Source organism: Gobius niger (assembly GCF_951799975.1).
Source record: "Gobius niger genome assembly, chromosome: 21".
Taxonomy (NCBI): domain Eukaryota; kingdom Metazoa; phylum Chordata; class Actinopteri; order Gobiiformes; family Gobiidae; genus Gobius; species Gobius niger.
The window spans coordinates 28,045,053-28,062,426 of record NC_136872.1 but is presented as its reverse complement, the minus strand read 5'-3'; the positions used below and the strand labels follow the sequence as shown (position 1 = coordinate 28,062,426).

The window sequence follows — 17,374 nt, the reverse complement described above, 5'->3', positions numbered from 1 at the left end:
TTTGAGCAGGGACAGTGTACAATATACATTAACCTCAAAGGGAGAGATGCTGTACCAGGTTATAGCACTTGTGCTAATCTCCACCTGTCGTCCCGGGGCAGACTGATGTCAACAAAGTCATAAAAATACTAATACAGAATAATACATTTCCCCAAAAACAGCATTAAAATCAACACACACTTCATTCATTCAAAGCATTAAATTGCACGCTCTTGCACACACACCAATTACAGGACATTATGGGAACAAGTTTGTTTTAAAATAAGCCATTTTTTAGCCTGGTGTGAGAAAGCGGAGTGCGGATTTACACTGGGGGGTCCTGATTTACACTGGGGGGTCCTGATTTACACTGGGGGGTCCTACACTCGCCCCCAACAGTCGACCGAGTGGCTCCAGATGAAATTTCTGAGCTCAGTGAAATAAACTTTTTTAATGGAGGAGCTGCTGTACCATTAATTATCTTAAACAACAGACAGAGATTTGAATATATGATCATGTTTTCAAAACTTAATATACTCTGTTTTTTGAGAATATGACAGTGATGATATAACTGAGATTTTTTGTCATGAACTTTAAGAGAACTTTTGTACAATGATTCCAGGGGCCTTAATGCTGTTTTACACCTGCGACCAACTCGTCATGCAGTAGCAAAAGTGCGGGATTATCATCGCATTTAGATAAAGATTAGAAGCATCTGGACCATCACCAAATATACAAAACTACATGTTGAGCTACATCAGGAGAAGAAGAGCTTGTAACTGTCGGACGGTTCTATAAACACGACCTTATTATTATTATTATAAAATATACCTAGCATTATGTGTTATTACATCAGTGGTTCTCAACCTGGGGGGTCGCGAGACAAATGTGGGGGGTCGCCAGATCATTTAGATAAAATAGCCATATTTTCATGAGCGTATAATCTGATATTCTGTTGTAGCATGTGTTTGCTACTTTACCAGAGTGACATTATTTGTTTGTGGTTTGATGAATTTCATTTTTTTTTTAACCCCTTAACTCCCACCTGAACCGAGCACATTTACCCCAATCCAAAAGCTTCTGGAAAAAAGGTGAGAAAATAGCAACAAAACTGAGACGAAAAACAATGATGGAAATGTGACAAAAAATGAGAAAAAATGACAAAAATGTGATAAAATTTGACAAAAAAATTAAATAAAATTGACAAAAATTTACGAAGATATTGACAAAAAAATGACAAAAAGTTCCTCTGGGTTCAGGCGGGAGTTAGGAGGTTAAGAATTATATAATCTACTATTTCTATTTCTCACGGTGTGACCCGAGCCGGGGTCACAAACCCCTTTTACTGTTAAAATGGGGGTCGTGGCTCCAAAAGGTTGAGAACCACTGCTTTACATTATTGACCGTGTTTATTACATTTGTGAATAAGGTCATCTTATCAGAACAATCACGTCATAATCATTTATTATTTCCTTTGGGATCAATGATCTACATACATGACCGTCCACTAAACAGTTATTACATTATTGGCTGTTATTACGCTCTACAGGGATAAGCTGCTGTGTGCAGGAAGTTTATTACATCGGCTCATGTATTCATTAACCTTTGACGACTAAAATGATAATAACCCCTTAACTCCCGCCTGAACCGAGCACATTTTCTCCAGTTTGGCTTTACCCCAATCCAAAAGCTTCTGGAAAAAAGGTGAGAAAATAGCAACAAAACTGAGACGAAAACAATGATGGAAATGTGAGAAAAAAGTGAGAAAACATTGATGAAAAAGTGACGAAAAATGGATGAAAAAGTGGCAAAAATGTCACAAGAAAAATGATGAAAAATGGGGGAAAAAATGACAAAAAAATGACAAAAATGTAATGAAAAAAATAGATGAAAAAATGACAAAAAAGTTACAAAAATGAGTTGAATACCCAACAAAAAAATGATGGAAAAAAAATGATGGAAAAAAAATCGTTAACCCCTTAACTCCCGCCTGAACCGAGCACATTTTCTCCAGTTTGGCTTTACCCAAATCTAAAAGCTTCAAGAAAAATAATGTCAAAATAGCAGTGACAAAAACGCACAAAAAAAAAGACAGAAAATTTAAAAAAAAAAGACAAAAACAGGACCAAAAAAATGACAAACAAATAGAAAAAAAAACATAATAAAAGAAATAAAAAATAGGGGGGGAAAAGGACCAAAAAAAAGTCAAACCGAAATGACAAAAAAAAAAACAATGAAAAAATGTCAAAAACATGAGGAAAAACCTCAGATCAATCTTAGCTTTCGAGTCAGGCTTCACACTGGCCTGGAGGCGGTGACACTGTAGATTTGGGTAAAGCTGAACTGGGGTAAATGTGCTCGGTGCAGGCGGGGGTTAAGAGGTTAAAGGTCCAAACTAACGTGACAGAAACATCCGGTCAGCGCCTTCAGTGACAGTTTCTCTCACATGTTCAACAATAACCGTGACTGTGCGGAGAAGGTCAATAATGTCATAAACATGGTAAATAAATCATGTGAATAACAGTGTGAACCCTGGGGCCAGGTCCGGACAGCGGCCTCTCGTGGCGCCTGTGCCCGCCTCACGGTGCACCTGCCCCGGCGGCGCCTCGGAGCCGCGGCCGCTGTGTCTCCGCGCGGATAAAAGACAAAGTAAAGCAGGACAGCGGCCCGTGAGACACACCCAGACCCCCCAGGGTCAAACCCCCGCGTCCACAGGCGGGAAACACGAGAACGTTCTTTTAAATCACGGGGAAAGACGCGTTTGTTTGGATTATCGCGGCGCCGCTGCTAACGGGAGTGACAGCGGCTTCAACCCGGACAGGGGGCTCCTCAGAGCGGGGACAGACGGGGACACGGCCCGGGGGACACGGACACGTCCACGGGGGACAGAAAAAGACCAAATAAACCAGAGGAAAACAGAGAAAAGAGGAGGAATGGCGCAGTTAAAGCCCCAGTTAAAGCCCGTTACCTTCCGCCTTCTGCACGGCCGCCATCTTGTCTCCTCTGACGTCACCGAGCGTCATTTTTTCTTTACAGAAAAATAAATAAATATTTAAAAAAAAAACTCTAATATTGTTTAGAAACTGTTCAAAAAGGTCCAGAAGTACAAATTATTTATTTATTTATTTATTCAACAAACTTTACATGTGTCGGTTTCCTGTTGAAGGCTGCAGTTCTGGGAGCGTCCAGCAGAGGGAGCCAAAGCTCTGCATTTATCTTAATGACTTTAGGCCCGAGCGGCCTCAGCTATAAAATGAAGCACACTGAATATTAGATTCCCTGAATAATGATGACGTTATTGGGAAACCTCTGATGTGCTGATGTCTATGATACAAAAAAACAAACAACACTATAATTGTACAGAGATTAAAGTCCATGGGCGACTGAGAGCCCAGGACCATGAGGTAGGTATGTGGAGATTTACGAAATTATATAGTTTATGTTTTACGCGCGGAAACAGGAACGTTGTTTTCGTTTGGCAATACAGACCTGAACAAAACAGACCTGAACAGAAGGGCCACTGGTTTGGCCTCTCGATTTTCTCCTTAACCTCTAATTTTACGCCTTAACCGAGCTTTGCCCAAATCTAAAAGCTCAAAAGAAAAGCGGCAAAACAGAAAAACGAAAACGAGGATGAACACGGGACAAAAATGTGCCGTAAAAGCAACAAGAAATGTGACAAAAATGTGATTTTCAAACTTTATCGAACACAACTTTTGGCTATTTAAAAAAAAAAAAAGTTTTTTAACATTGTGTGAGTGAAGAAGTGAAAAGTACATACTTACTTCATGAACGTTTTGTCAAACACTCTCAAAAATCTACTTTTATGTTTTTGCATATAAAGTTGCATAATGCACCTTTAAATAAAGAGGCAGCAGCAATAACACTGATAAGCTTGAGGGAGACCAAAGGGCTGACAGCGCCCCCTGGCTTTGGGCAGGGGCGCCCTCGATACATGTGGTACTTTTACACATATATAATAATCCTCGTCTGTGAAAGTGGCTTCACCGACTTCGGCAAAATAAACCGGCTTCAGACTCGGACAGAAACTACATCTGCTCGTGACGCTAAAGGGAAACAAAGTGCATTGTGGGATTTGTAGGAGACAAACACGAGGCGTTTCCATGGAGATTTCTTTATAAAAGTCTTTGAAATGATGCATAAACAGTCGATACAAAACCGTACAAAAAAGTGCTAAATAAGACGTATTTTTCACAAACAAAAACAGACATTTACGTTTCACACATGACACTCGAACGCACCACCGAGGCTTTGTTATACCGAGGCTTTATTACACTCGAACGCACCACCGAGGCTTTGTTACACCGAGGCTCATGACACTCGAACGCACCACCGAGGCTTTGTTATGAGATTTACTTTCTAATATTTATGTGCAACAGAGCGGATTCTCTCAAGTCCAAACGTTTAAGAAAGAAACGTCCAAATGTTTCCCCGATCGTTCTTTGGAAGTGACTGGATTCAAACCCACACGTCGTCGGATGAAAATACTTTTTGAGTCATGTGACCTCAGAGAGAAGAAGCTGGACTTTAGGACCGTTTTTGTTTCATAAGATCCAGCTGTTGAGCTGAGACATGAGCCAGAAACCAGAAAATAAAGGAAAAAAATAAAGAAAAAAAATAAATGTACAAAAATGGAAATAAAAAAAATGAGAAAATGTTTAAAAAAAAAAAAAAAAAAAAAAAAATATAAACTTTTTTTTGGGGGGAGAAGGGTGAGAGAAAAACAAAAAAAGTAAACATTTTGAAAAAAAAAAATGAAAAAAAAAATGTTGACAATATTTGGAAGAAATAGAACAAAAAGTCATGTGACCTTGGTTCATCTACGCTGAGATGAAGTCCAGAGCCGTGGGAGGATGTTTTAGTTAGGGGGCGCTGAGGGACAAAATTTACCCCCAAAATACTTTTTCTGTGCATAAATCCTATTCATTAACCTCTTAACTCCCGCCTGAACCGAGAGCGTTTTCTCCAGTTCAGCTTTACCCAAATCCTGTAGGCCAGTGTGACGCCTCATGTGAAAGACCTGCAAAACTAAATGGATCTTTTTCCTCACGGCAGATTTTTTGTCATCACTTTTTTTGTCGGGCAGTCGACTCATTTTGTCAAATTTTCGTGACTTTTTTGTCAATTTTTTGTCAAATAATTAGCTTTTTTTTGGGTCAAATTCTTATCACTTTTTCGTCCTTTTTTCCCCGCAATTTTTCATCCAATTTTTCTCACCTTTTTGTCCATTTTTTGTCACTTTTTCGTCAGTGTTTTCTCACTTTTGTCACATTTTCATCCTTGTTTTCGTCTCAGTTTTGTCGCTATTTTCACCTTTTTTCCAGAAGCTTTTGGATTTGGGGTAAAGCTGGAGAAAATGTGCTCGGTTCAGGTGGGGGTTAAGGGGTTAATATTGCCTGCAGTTCACAGACTATCCACCAGGGGGTGCTGCAGCGCCCTCAGCGCCCTGGGTTCCCACGGCCTCGGGACAGTTTTTGTTTCATAAGATCCAGCTGTTGCAGAGACATGAACCAGAAACCAGGAAATAAAGGAAAAAATTAAAGGAAAAAAAAAAGGAAAAATATTTAAATAAAAAAAAAAAAGAGAAAATGTAAAAAAGTTTAAAAAAAAAATAGAAACATTTTTGGGGGGAGAAAGGTGAAAGGAAAACTAAAAAAAATGTAAACAAAAAAAAAAGAAAAAAAAAGTTGACAATATTTGGAAGAAATAGAACCAAAAAGTCCATAGTTCATCTGTGCTGAGAGAGAAGACTCTGGACTTTAGGACCGTTTTTGTTTCATGTGGAAAGATCCAGCTGTTACAGAGATATGAACCAGAAACCAGAAAATAAAGGAAAAAATAAAGTTTAAATAAGAAATTTAAATAAGAAAAAAAAATGGAAAAACAATGAGAAAATGTAAAAAAAAAATAAAAAAAAAATAGAAACATTTTTTGGGGGGAGAAAGGTGAAAGAAAAACAAAAAACAATGTAAACATAAAAAAAAAAGGAAAACATTTTTTTTTAACAATATTTGGAAGAAACAGAACAAAAAAGTCATGTGACCTTAGAGAGGAGACTCTGGACTTCAGGACAGTTTTTGTTTCCTGTAGATTTGTCCGTTACAGAGACATGAACCAGAAACCCAGTCCCGTTACCGTAGTTACCACAACATGATTCTCCATTTAAACTAAAGGCTGCGGTGACGGAACCTTAATGTCCCCTTAAGTCAGGTTTTATCAGTAACAAAGATTCATAAAGGCACAGATTCCACTTTTCCTCCTTCAGCCCTGTGGTAATCCTCCGTAGTGTGGCTTTAACGCTGTGGTGACCCCGTGGTGACCCTGTGGTGACCCTGCGGTGAGTGAAGGCAGTTCCCGGTGAAAGTCGAGGCTGTAGCTTTGGCTTTAGCTGCTGTTCTCGCGTGTCCATGCGCCCCCTGCTGGCAGCTCACGGGTCCCAGTCTTTGGTTTTTACAGTGAGATCCAGAAACAAATAAATAGGCCTGATTCACCCCAGATCAGACTCACACGGGACCTTTTCTGTTTGAACCTCGTCATGTTCACACGGGCGGCGGACATTTTCCGGCGCCCGCAGCGAGACCTCCCACCAGCGGCGGCGCTCACGAGGCCAGTTCGAAGGAGTGTTTTTATATTTTGTAATGACCTCCTGGAGCCGCCTTAGCCTGGGGGAGGGTTTGAGCTGGAGGATCCTGGAGCTCTGTGCCCCTGTAGGGTCTCCCACGGGCCGTCCTCCTGTGGACCCACCACACCTGCAGGGGGCGCTACACCCAGGCCCCCACCACCCGGACACGGACGAGTGGAAGAAAATGGATGGATTTTGTAACATTACAGGAAATTTACGGAATGAAACTAATACAGGAGGGCGGCGAGAACAGGGGGAGATTATGGTGGTTTCCTGGGACACTTGACAGCCGGGGGGGGGGACAGGTGCACCCCCCCCCCCCCGGCGTAACAGTCAAAACAACAACAACAGTGTGGAGCCATTACAGACATGAGGAATCTAATGATATGAAGCTCGTATGTGAGGAAACGGCTCAGGACAAGTCGTAGCGCTGCTTTGCTAGCTCGCTAACTGTCCTCGCTAACCGTTAGCCTGATGCTAACGAACCACGCGGTGAAGAAACGCGGTTAAGGCGAATAATATCCTTCCTCGCCCCCCCCTCTCTCTCTCCCTCCTGTGTAATAACATGATTTCATCTCCCGTGTTCTTCCACATGACAGATTTAGATGAATAAATAGAATAAAAAAGCTTTAAATGAAGTTGCCCTGTTGTCTAAATCAGTGGTTCTCAACCTGGGGGTCGGGACCCTCTAGGGGGTCGTGAGACACATTTGGGGGGTCGCCAGAGCGTATAGATAAAATATATATTTTAACATTATTATTATGGTGCATACATGCTGTTTTACCAGGGGGCCATTATTTGTTCTAAATTTAATTCATTTTTGTTTTAGCCATTGTTTTTTCTTTGTTTTTTAAGAGTTATATAGGTTTAACCTCTTAACTCCCGCCTGAACCCAGAGGATCTTTTTCCTCACGTCATCACATTTTTTTTCCATCTTTTTTTTGTTGGGTATTCAACTCATTTATGCAACTTTTACAGCATTTTTTGTCACTTTTTTGTCAAATTATTGTCATTTTTTCATAAATTTTTTGTCACATTTTTTTCCATTTTTTCTGTAATTTTTTTCAAATATTTGTCATTTTTTGTCAAATTTTTGTCATATTTTAGTAAAAAAAATTGTCAATTTCTTATGACATTTTTGCCATTTTTTCATCCATTTTTCGTCACTTTTTTGTCACATTTCCATCATTGTTTTCGTCTCAGTTTTGTTGCTATTTTCACAGCTTTTTCCCAGAAGCTTTTGGATTGGGGTAAAGCCAAACTGGAGAAAATGTGCTCGGTTCAGGCGGGAGTTAAGGGGTTTAATGTCCCTGTTTTTCCCATGGTCTGACCCGGGTGGGGGTCACGATCCTAATTAACTGTTATATTGGGGGTCACGGCTCTAAAAGGTTGAGAACCACTGGTGTAAAGGCTTTATATGGACCTAATGTTTAAATCAATCATGTCTTTATGTTCTAGTGATACAATAACAGGTCAGACACAGCAGGTCAAAAGACCAGCTGGACTTTCCGTGACAGTTTCCTCACATTTCTTTGAAGATTTGCAAAAATATCGACACTGAATATCGAGAAGGGGAGACACTACAGGCAGAACTACATTCTTTCAGTTTTTTCAGGTTTTGGGACAAATCTGTCTCTGAACATATAAACTTTCACCCGGAAACAGAAAATATGCCTAATCTTCACAGTAACATGTTTAAATATTGCGCTGATTCAATGTTCCCCCATAGACTTATATGGGAGAACACAATTTCAAGGGCCTTTTTCTCCAAACACATGTTTCTGTCATTGTGGCGACACTATGTCCACGTCAGTCGGACCTAAAGACGTCACATTTTCCAGCCTCGGACTGAACAAGATTTGGAAGGTTTTTTCAGAGGGATTTTTTATTATTTAATCCCTACACTGCAAAACGTAATGAACTAGATCAGTATAAACATCTCAGTTTGAGCACAATAATCCACATGTTAGTTGTTTTGACTGGTTAAGAAGTTGTTTTGCGTTTGTCCTGGATTATTTCACTTGTTCTGAGATGTTTCTGACTCGTTTCGATACATTTCGTCCTTATTTCAGGTCAGTTTCTTTGCCAATGGGGAAAGAAAATTGGTCTTATCTCATTGGCAGTTTTACTTTCTTATTTCAAGCGAGATTTACCCTAGAACTGGTCTGAAATGTCCTCAAACAAGCAAAGCAAACTCGGTCCCATCAGGAAAAGTGTCTAAATGAGTGAAAACCGCTCAAAACAAGAAACATTTCCTCAATTCAAGTCATTTAAGCCGATGCTTGATGTTCACTTTTTGCAGTGCAGCCCTGTTTATTGAGTTTAATGTCAAAAAATAAGGCGAAAATTCAGGTTTTACAATTTTTTCCACTAAAAAACAGCTTATTTTAAAGCAGCACTAAGTAACGTGTTTACCTTAATAAACCCTCCCCGTAGTCCCTGTGGGGGTGATACAAGTGTTTATGGGAGGATTGGAGGGTCTTTCATCGCCCCCTGGTGTCTCTGGACAGAAAACCATGTTTGCAACTTCACTGCCACCGGTCCGGAGCCACCAATACACACTAATGGAATCACGAAGAAGAAGCTAACATGCTAACGGGCAAAGCTAACTGCGGCTAACGTCACTTTAAACAGTATTTACAGCCAAGTTTGAGTGAAACTGTCAGCGTAGTATTTACTCTCCAAGACAATTAAAAATCGTAACTTGCTACGACACCTGCAGTTGCGCTTATGGCCTCTAGGGGGAAGAGTTACTTAGCGCTGCTTTAACTCCGAGATAATTTGTGGTGTGAAAGAAAATACATTTTTATATTTCTTCCAAAAGATTTTTTTTTTTTCATCCCCCATATTTTTTTGTCTGATGTCACTTCCTGCTCCTCTGAGACTCCGCCCACTACATTGTATTTTATCAATGAAAATCGTAACTTGCTACTACACCTGCAGTTGCGCTTATGGCCTCTAGGGGGAAGAGTTACTTAGTGCTGCTTTAAAACTAAACAAGAAATCCTAAATCCGCTCTGGAAAAGTCTTGGTGACTCATTTATCAATAAAAGATTTCGTCGCTGAAAAGATGGGAAATGTGGGGCATTTTTAGGCATAAAACACCTTGTTCTTATATGAAAAGATAAAATGACAGAAAACTTGCAATGTATGTTTTTTTCTCACATTTATGCCACTGATCGACAGCAAAAGTTTCAAATTGACATCTGTAAATTTAAATTTTTTCCCTGTTCACCTGCAGTGTCTCGCCTTCCATCATTGTAGTCGGGAACACGTGGCGGATTTTCAAAGTAAACTCCCGAGACCCTTCAGAATAAGAAGAAGCGAAACGTCCTGATCGTCAGCAGAACCCGGTCCAGTCGATGGTTCTTTCTCTCCTTTACACACAATAATAAAACACTACAAACCCTCGTCAGGCCCAGCTTCAGGTCCTGCTTTTCCACATTCACAAACGAGTCTTTAAGAACGCCGTAATATTCCTATACGAGAGGAAGGGGCCGCCATTTTGGATCAGTTTCCATAGCGACGGTAAGAGAAACAGGAAGTGGCTCCGTTTCCTGGTTTTTGGTTTTTTTATCGGCCCTTGAACCTGAGCCATCCGGACCTGAGCGTCGGTGAAGTCGTCCCTGATTGGTTTTTTGAAGGCGGGGTCAGGCGCAGAAAAGGGGCGGGGACGCCGGTCTCTGGTTGGTCAGTAGAGCAGCGTGGGCGTCTGTGATTGGTCGGAGCAGCGCAGCGTCTGGACGGAGGAGAGGATCTTCTTCTGGTGCCCGGCCAGGGTCACTCCGGCCCTGAGGAGGTCCCTGGAACACAGAGGGGGGTATTATGGGGTACTCTCTCTGGGGTACTCTCTCTGGGGTACTCTCTGGATGCTCTCTCTGGGGTACTCACTCGGTGGTGACGGCCGACAGCGCCTCGAGGTTGGTCAGGCCGTTCTGGAGGAAGCTCTGCTCGTATCGCTCCATCTTGATCGCTCTCAGCCAATCAGAGACGGAGGAGCAGGAGGAGAGGCGCGCGATTGGCCGCTGGTCCAGGAGCGGCTGCGACGAGCTGGAAACACACGGTTACAGCGAGTCAGTGAGAGCCCGGACCAGACGCAGGATAACCTTCACGCTCTTCACGCTCGTAAATACCCCTGACCTCTGACCCCTGACCTCTGACCTCTGACCCCTAACACACATAAAGGCTGTGTCCGAATGTCCACACTATTCCCTACATAGTGACTATATAGGGGTCACATGTTGTAGGGGTGTCCGAATGTCCAGAGAGAAAAAAGTAGTGCACTGGAAATTTCCCACAATGCATCTGGAAAAGTAGTGAGCATCGATGGTCACTGAACGGGTCAATATAGACCACAATGCATTGCGAGAGTGGGAGAATAAACGACCTAAATATAAACGGTTACGGTGAAAAGATGCTAACGTTAGCCGCTAACCTTTAGCTTGCGCTGTTAAATGACCGACAGCTTCATGCTAACGTTAGCTGCTAACCTTTAGCTGGAGCTGTTAAATGACCGACAGCTTCCTCTCGGATAATCACGTAAAATCTATGTGAAGTAAAAGCGTATCTGACTCGTATTTATCCATAAATATTCCACTGTCTCTGAGTCTGGTTGGTTTTTATCACAGAAATACTTTATTCCTGGAGTTTATTGAACTTTTATCAGATGTAGTCGCTCAATCTGCTGGTGTTCGGACACCGGGCTCTGACCGACTTTGTCTCTGAGCTGACACTGGAGAGACTTATTTATTTTTTTCCTTTTTTGTGTGATGATGTAACGCCTGTAAAAGTGCCAAAACAGTCGTTCTGTTTCATAAAATAAACGTTTGTAACAATAAATAAATACAGATTTAAAAAAACAAAAACAAAAATCTGCAGCCGCAGCGCGGAGAAAGTCGTGGCTTGTGTCCGAATCACCGACAGAATCAGTGACTATATAGTGATTATATAGTGACTATATAGTGACTATATAGTGCGGCCTGTGTAGTGAATGAGGGGTTAGGGACTAGTGTGGACATTCAGATACAGCCAAAGAGTGAACGTTTCAGACCTGGCGGCGGCGTCCGTGACCTTGAGGGAGGCGGGGTTTCGGATCAGCCTATCGAGCGCCGACACCACGTCGCTGAAGCGCGGCCGATTGGCTCGTTCCTTCTGCCAACAGTCCAGCATCAGCCAATGGAGCGCGGCGGGACAGTCAGGGGGCGGGGGCAGGCGGTAGTCCTGCTCTATGGCGTTAATGACCTACGAATACAGGCAAAAAGTACTTTAATACTACTACAAATACTGCAGTACTCCAGGGGCGGAGGTATATACAGTAGGTATATATATATAGATGTTGTACATGTTTTGGTTTGTGACTCACGTCCTGGTTGCTCATGTCCCAGTATGGCCGCTCTCCGTATGACATCACCTCCCACATGACGATGCCGTAGCTCCAGGCGTCACTGGCCGACGTGAACTTCCTGTCAGGCGGCCAATCACAGAGCAGGTCAGAACAAGAGGCCAATCACAGAGCAGGTCAGAACAAGAGGCCAATCACAGAGCAGGTCAGAGCAAGCGGCCAATCACAGAGCAGGTCAGGACAAGAGGCCAATCACAGAGCAAGTCAGGACAAGAGGCCAATCACAGAGCATGTCAGAACAAGAGGCCAATCACAGAGCAGGTCAGGACAAGAGGCCAATCACAGAGCAGGTCAGGACAAGAGGCCAATCACAGAGCAGGTCAGGACAAGAGGCCAATCACAGAGCATGTCAGAACAAGAGGCCAATCACAGAGCATGTCAGAACAAGAGGCCAATCACAGAGCAGGTCAGGACAAGAGGCCAATCACAGAGCAGGTCAGGACAAGAGGCCAATCACAGAGCAGGTCAGGACAAGAGGCCAATCACAGAGCAGGTCAGGACAAGAGGCCAATCACAGAGCAGGTCAGGACAAGAGGCCAATCACAGAGCAGAACACAATGAAACCATGGCAGACTCCACAAAAAACAGACGGAGGTGCAGTGTGACCTATGTGGCCAATGTGACCAGTGTGACCAGTGTGACCAGTGTGACCAGTGTGACTAGTGTGGCCAATGTGACCAGTGTGACTAGTGTGGCCAGTGTGACCAGTGTGACCAGTGTGACCAGTGTGACTAGTGTGACCAGTGTGACTAGTGTGGCCAATGTGACCAGTGTGACTAGTGTGGCCAGTGTGACCAGTGTGACCAGTGTGACCAGTGTGACTAGTGTGGCCAATGTGACCAGTGTGACTAGTGTGGCCAGTGTGACCAGTGTGACCAGCGTGACTAGTGTGACCAGTGTGGCCAGTGTGACCAGTGTGACCAGCGTGACCAGTGTGACCAGCGTGACCAGTTTGACCAGTGTGACCAGCGTGACTAGTGTGACCAGTGTGACCAGTTTGACCAGTGTGACCAGCGTGACTAGTGTGACCAGTGTGGCCAGTGTGACCAGTGTGACCAGCGTGACTAGTGTGACCAGTGTGACCAGTTTGACCAGTGTGACCAGCGTGACTAGTGTGACCAGTGTGACCAGCGTGACTAGTGTGACCAGCGTGACTAGTGTGACCAGTGTGACCTATGTGGCCAATGTAACCAGTGTGACCAGTGTGACCAGTGTGACTAGTGTGACCAGCGTGACCAGTGTGACCAGCGTGACCAGTTTGACCAGTGTGACCAGCGTGACTAGTGTGACCAGTGTGGCCAGTGTGACCAGTGTGACCAGCGTGACTAGTGTGACCAGCGTGACCAGTTTGACCAGTGTGACCAGCGTGACTAGTGTGACCAGTGTGACCTATGTGGCCAATGTAACCAGTGTGACCAGTGTGACCAGTGTGACTAGTGTGGCCAATGTGACCTATGTGGCCAATGTAACCAGTGTGACCAGTGTGACCAGTGTGACTAGTGTGGCCAATGTGACCAGTGTGACCAGTGTGACCAGTGTGACCAGTGTGACCTATGTGACCAGTGTGACCTGTGTGACCAGTGTGACCAGTGTGACCTATGTGACCAGTGTGACCTATGTGACCAGTGTGACCTATGTGGCTAATGTGACCAGTGTGGCCAATGTGACTAGTGTGACCAGTGACTCACCTGTAGGCGATGGCCTCAGGAGCCGTCCAGCGGATCGGGATCTTCCCTCCCTGAAACAAACACTGCTTTAGAAACTGTTTAGTCCCGGTTTAGTCCCGGTTTAGTCCCGGTTTACTCCTGGTTTAGTCCCGGTTTACTCCCGGTTTAGTCCCGGTTTACTCCCGGTTTAGTCCTGGTTTAGCCCTGATTTACTCCCGGTTTAGTCCCGGTTTAGTCCCGGTTTAGTCCCGGTTTACTCCCGGTTTACTCCCGGTTTAGTCCCGGTTTACTCACGGTTTAGTCCCGGTTTACTCCCGGTTTAGTCCCGGTTTACTCCCGGTTTAGTCCCGGTTTAGTCCCGGTTTAGTCCCTGGTTTAGTCCCGGTTCAGTCCGGACTCACCAAAGAGCTGGTGTAGGTCGGGTCAGACGAGTTCTCCGTCAGGACTCTGCTCAGACCGAAGTCCGACACCTGTGGGAAGGAGGAGAAGTGACGTCAGCCTTTCCTGCTCCACGTGGATACCAAACATGTCAGTGCTGTGAGACTGTGGTCATGTGACGCGCAGGGGGCGGACCTTGCAGACCAGGTTGGAGTTGACCAGGATGTTTCTCGCCGCCAGGTCCCGGTGGACGAAGCTCATGTCGGACAGATACTTCATCCCGGCCGCGATGCCCCGGAGCATCCCCACCAGCTGGATCCCCGTGAACTGGCCGTCGTTCATCTGTAACCACGGCAACGCCAAAACATGAGGGTTAGTGCTAGATCGTCTGCTCCGGAGGGACAGTCTGCTGGGATTTTGTATAGATCTATGAGTTGGTTTGTCTAAAAATACAAATAATTCTAATCCTAACCCTAATCCTTAATGTTAACCCCTTAACTCCCACCTGAACCGAGCACATTTTCTCCAGTTTGACTTTACCCCAATCCAAAAGCTTCTGGAAAAAAGCTGTGAAAATAGCAGCAAAACTGAGACGAAAACAATGATGGAAATGTGACAGAAAAGTGACGAAAAATGGATGAAAAAGTGGCAAAATGTCACAAGAAATTGACATTAAATTGACGAAAAAATTACAAAAAATTGATTAAAAAAATTACAAAAATGTGACAAAAAATTGATTAAAAGTTGACGAAAAAATGACAAAAATGTGATAAAAAAGTGACAAAAATGTGACAAAAAAATGACAAAATGTAACAAAAAATTGACAAAAAATGACAAAAATGTGACAAAAAAATGACAAAAAATTGATTAAAAAAATGACAAAAATATGACTAAACATTGACGAAAAAATGACAGAAATGTGACAAAAAAATTGACGAAAAAATGACAAAAAATGTGACAAATTTTTTTTTACAAAAATGTCATAAAAAATGACCAAAAAGTTACAAAAATGAGTTGAATACCCAACAAAAAAATGTTGGAAAAAAAAATGTGATGACGTGAGGAAAAAGATCCTCTCGGTTCAGGCGGGAGTTAAGAGATTAACCATTTCCCTGGCCCTAACCTTAATTTGTGTCATCTCACGTTTTCGCAGCAGACTGTCCCTCCGGAGCAGACGATCTAGCACTAACCAAACATGAGCCACACGCGCACAAACGAGTCAAAGGTCAAAGGTTAGAGACGCCGACCCGCAGGAAGCTGTCCAGCGCGCCGTTCTCCATGTACTCGGTGAGGATCATCACGGGGCACGAGGACGTGATCACGCCCTCCAGGTGGATGATGTTCGGGTGCTGGAACTGGCCCATGATGGACGCCTCCGACAGGAAGTCCCGCCTCTGCTTGTCCGTGTATCCGCCCTTCAGCGTCTTGATGGCCACGTAGTTCTCGCGCCGCCCGGGGATCCTGAGGCGGCCGCGGCAAACCTCGCCGAACTCTCCTGGGAATAAAAACCAACATATTTACACCTCGCCGAACTCTCCTGGGAATAAAAACCAACATATTTACACCTCGCCGAACTCTCCTGGGAATAAAAACATGTTTACACCGAACTCTCCTATGAATAAAAACATATTTACACCGAACTCTCCTGGGAATAAAAACATATTTACACCTCGCCGAACTCTCCTGGGAATAAAAACATATTTACACCGAACTCTCCTGGGAATAAAAACATATTTACACCGAACTCTCCTATGAATAAAAACATATTTAAACCGAACTCTCCAACAAATAAAAATATATTTACACCGAACTCTCCTGGGAATAAAAACATATTTACACCTCGTCGAACTCTCCTATGATTAAAAACATATTTACACCTCGCCGAACTCTCCTGGGAATAGAAACGTTTTTTTGTCAAATTTTCGTCTTTTTTTTTGTCCTTTTTTTGTCTTTTTTGTAATTTTTTGGTCAAATTTTTTGTCAAAATTTCATATTTTTTGTTTCCTCCCCACATATCCCCCTACATTTTTTGGTCATTTTTTTTCTTCATTTATTTGTCAAATATTTAAATATTTTTTGTCTCTTCCCCACATACCCCCCTACAATTTGTCCTATTTTTATTCCCAAATGTTAAAAAAAAAGAAATCCTCATTTTATTTTCCAAATTTTCTAATTTTTTTCCAATTCTTCTCCTCATTATTATTATTAATATGTTTTTTTCCCCCTCACATTTTCCCAGTTTTATTTAAAAAATTCCACTTTTTAAAAATTCTTTCCAAATGTGTTTTTTTTTAAATTTTTCCCATTTTAAAAAAAACTTTTATTTTTCCACATTTTCACCCCGATTTTTACTCCTTTTTCGACCGAACTCTCCTATGAATAAAAACATATTTACGCCGAACTCCGAAGGAGCTTTTGGTCAAATCCGTCTCCAGTCCCGAAAATGGTGACTTAAGTCTGACTTAAAGGGATATTTCAGGATTTTTGACATAGTGGCTCATTTCCCAGTTAGATTTTTTTTTTTTCATTCATGCAGTTCTTATGTCTGATGAGTTTCGTGGCACTAGGCTAATGCTAGGCTAGTGCATGTCTATGGTATCAGCTAGCATTTATATGGTTAGTCTGGTGTTATAAGTGATTTCCCTCAGGTGCTCTGTGGAGCGGGTCACACTGTTCTTAATGCAGGCTAGCTGATACCATAGACATGCACTAGCCTAGCATTAGCCTAGCGCCACGAAAGAACTGCAGGAATTAAAAAAAAAAAAAAAGGCCAGAAATCAGCAACATCTGGATAACGAGGAAATGAGGCCCTTTAAGTCTCCCACCCCTGTTTTTCATAAGCGACGCCCTCTAGTGGTGCCGACACACACCATGGAAGCTGATCATCACGTCCTCGCTCCAGACAGAGGATCTGATCTTTTAGACCTTTAACCTGTGTAAATAAAGATAATCATGACCCCTGACCTGCACCGATGACCTCCTCGATCTTCACGAAGGAGGCGTCGATCTCTTTGGCGAACTCCTTCACGGCCTCGTTGGGGTCTTCGTAGGTGAAGGGGTCGATGTAGAGCTTCATGGCTGTGGAGGGTGAGAGAGCGTGATAATAATAACGATAATAATACTAATAATAATAACGATAATAATAATAATAATAATAATGATAATAATAAAGTGTATACTGACTCTGGCCCATCTGGTAGTGCGCGCTCTTGTCTCGGAGCTGGGAACGCCGCGCTCTCCTCCTGAAACACAAAATATAAAACTGGTCATAGTAATGATGTTAGACAGACAGCAGGGGGCAGCAGA

At 43.0% G+C, this 17,374-nt stretch overlaps 2 protein-coding genes across 3 annotated transcripts in view; both read right to left on the bottom strand.

Moving 5' to 3' along the window:
* Positions 1–2,987, bottom strand: part of camta2 (calmodulin binding transcription activator 2) — a 35,417-nt gene extending 32,430 nt beyond the window's left edge. For both annotated transcript variants that reach the window (XM_079579748.1, XM_079579749.1), the window contains exon 1: positions 2,948–2,987. The gene's annotated coding sequence lies outside the window, so the exon portion shown is untranslated. The remainder of the gene's footprint in view (positions 1–2,947) is intronic.
* Positions 2,988–10,242: 7,255 nt separating this feature from the next.
* Positions 10,243–17,374, bottom strand: part of LOC306980398 (ephrin type-B receptor 4b-like) — a 32,320-nt gene continuing 25,188 nt past the window's right edge. The window contains exons 11-20 of the mRNA XM_079579750.1: positions 17,252–17,310; positions 17,033–17,146; positions 15,316–15,563; positions 14,264–14,410; positions 14,092–14,160; positions 13,712–13,761; positions 11,985–12,084; positions 11,673–11,863; positions 10,514–10,672; positions 10,243–10,425 (exon numbers count right to left, since the gene is read on the bottom strand). Coding sequence (XP_079435876.1) covers positions 10,314–10,425; positions 10,514–10,672; positions 11,673–11,863; positions 11,985–12,084; positions 13,712–13,761; positions 14,092–14,160; positions 14,264–14,410; positions 15,316–15,563; positions 17,033–17,146; positions 17,252–17,310 — 1,249 coding nt within the window. The 3' untranslated portion in view covers positions 10,243–10,313. The remainder of the gene's footprint in view (positions 10,426–10,513; positions 10,673–11,672; positions 11,864–11,984; positions 12,085–13,711; positions 13,762–14,091; positions 14,161–14,263; positions 14,411–15,315; positions 15,564–17,032; positions 17,147–17,251; positions 17,311–17,374) is intronic.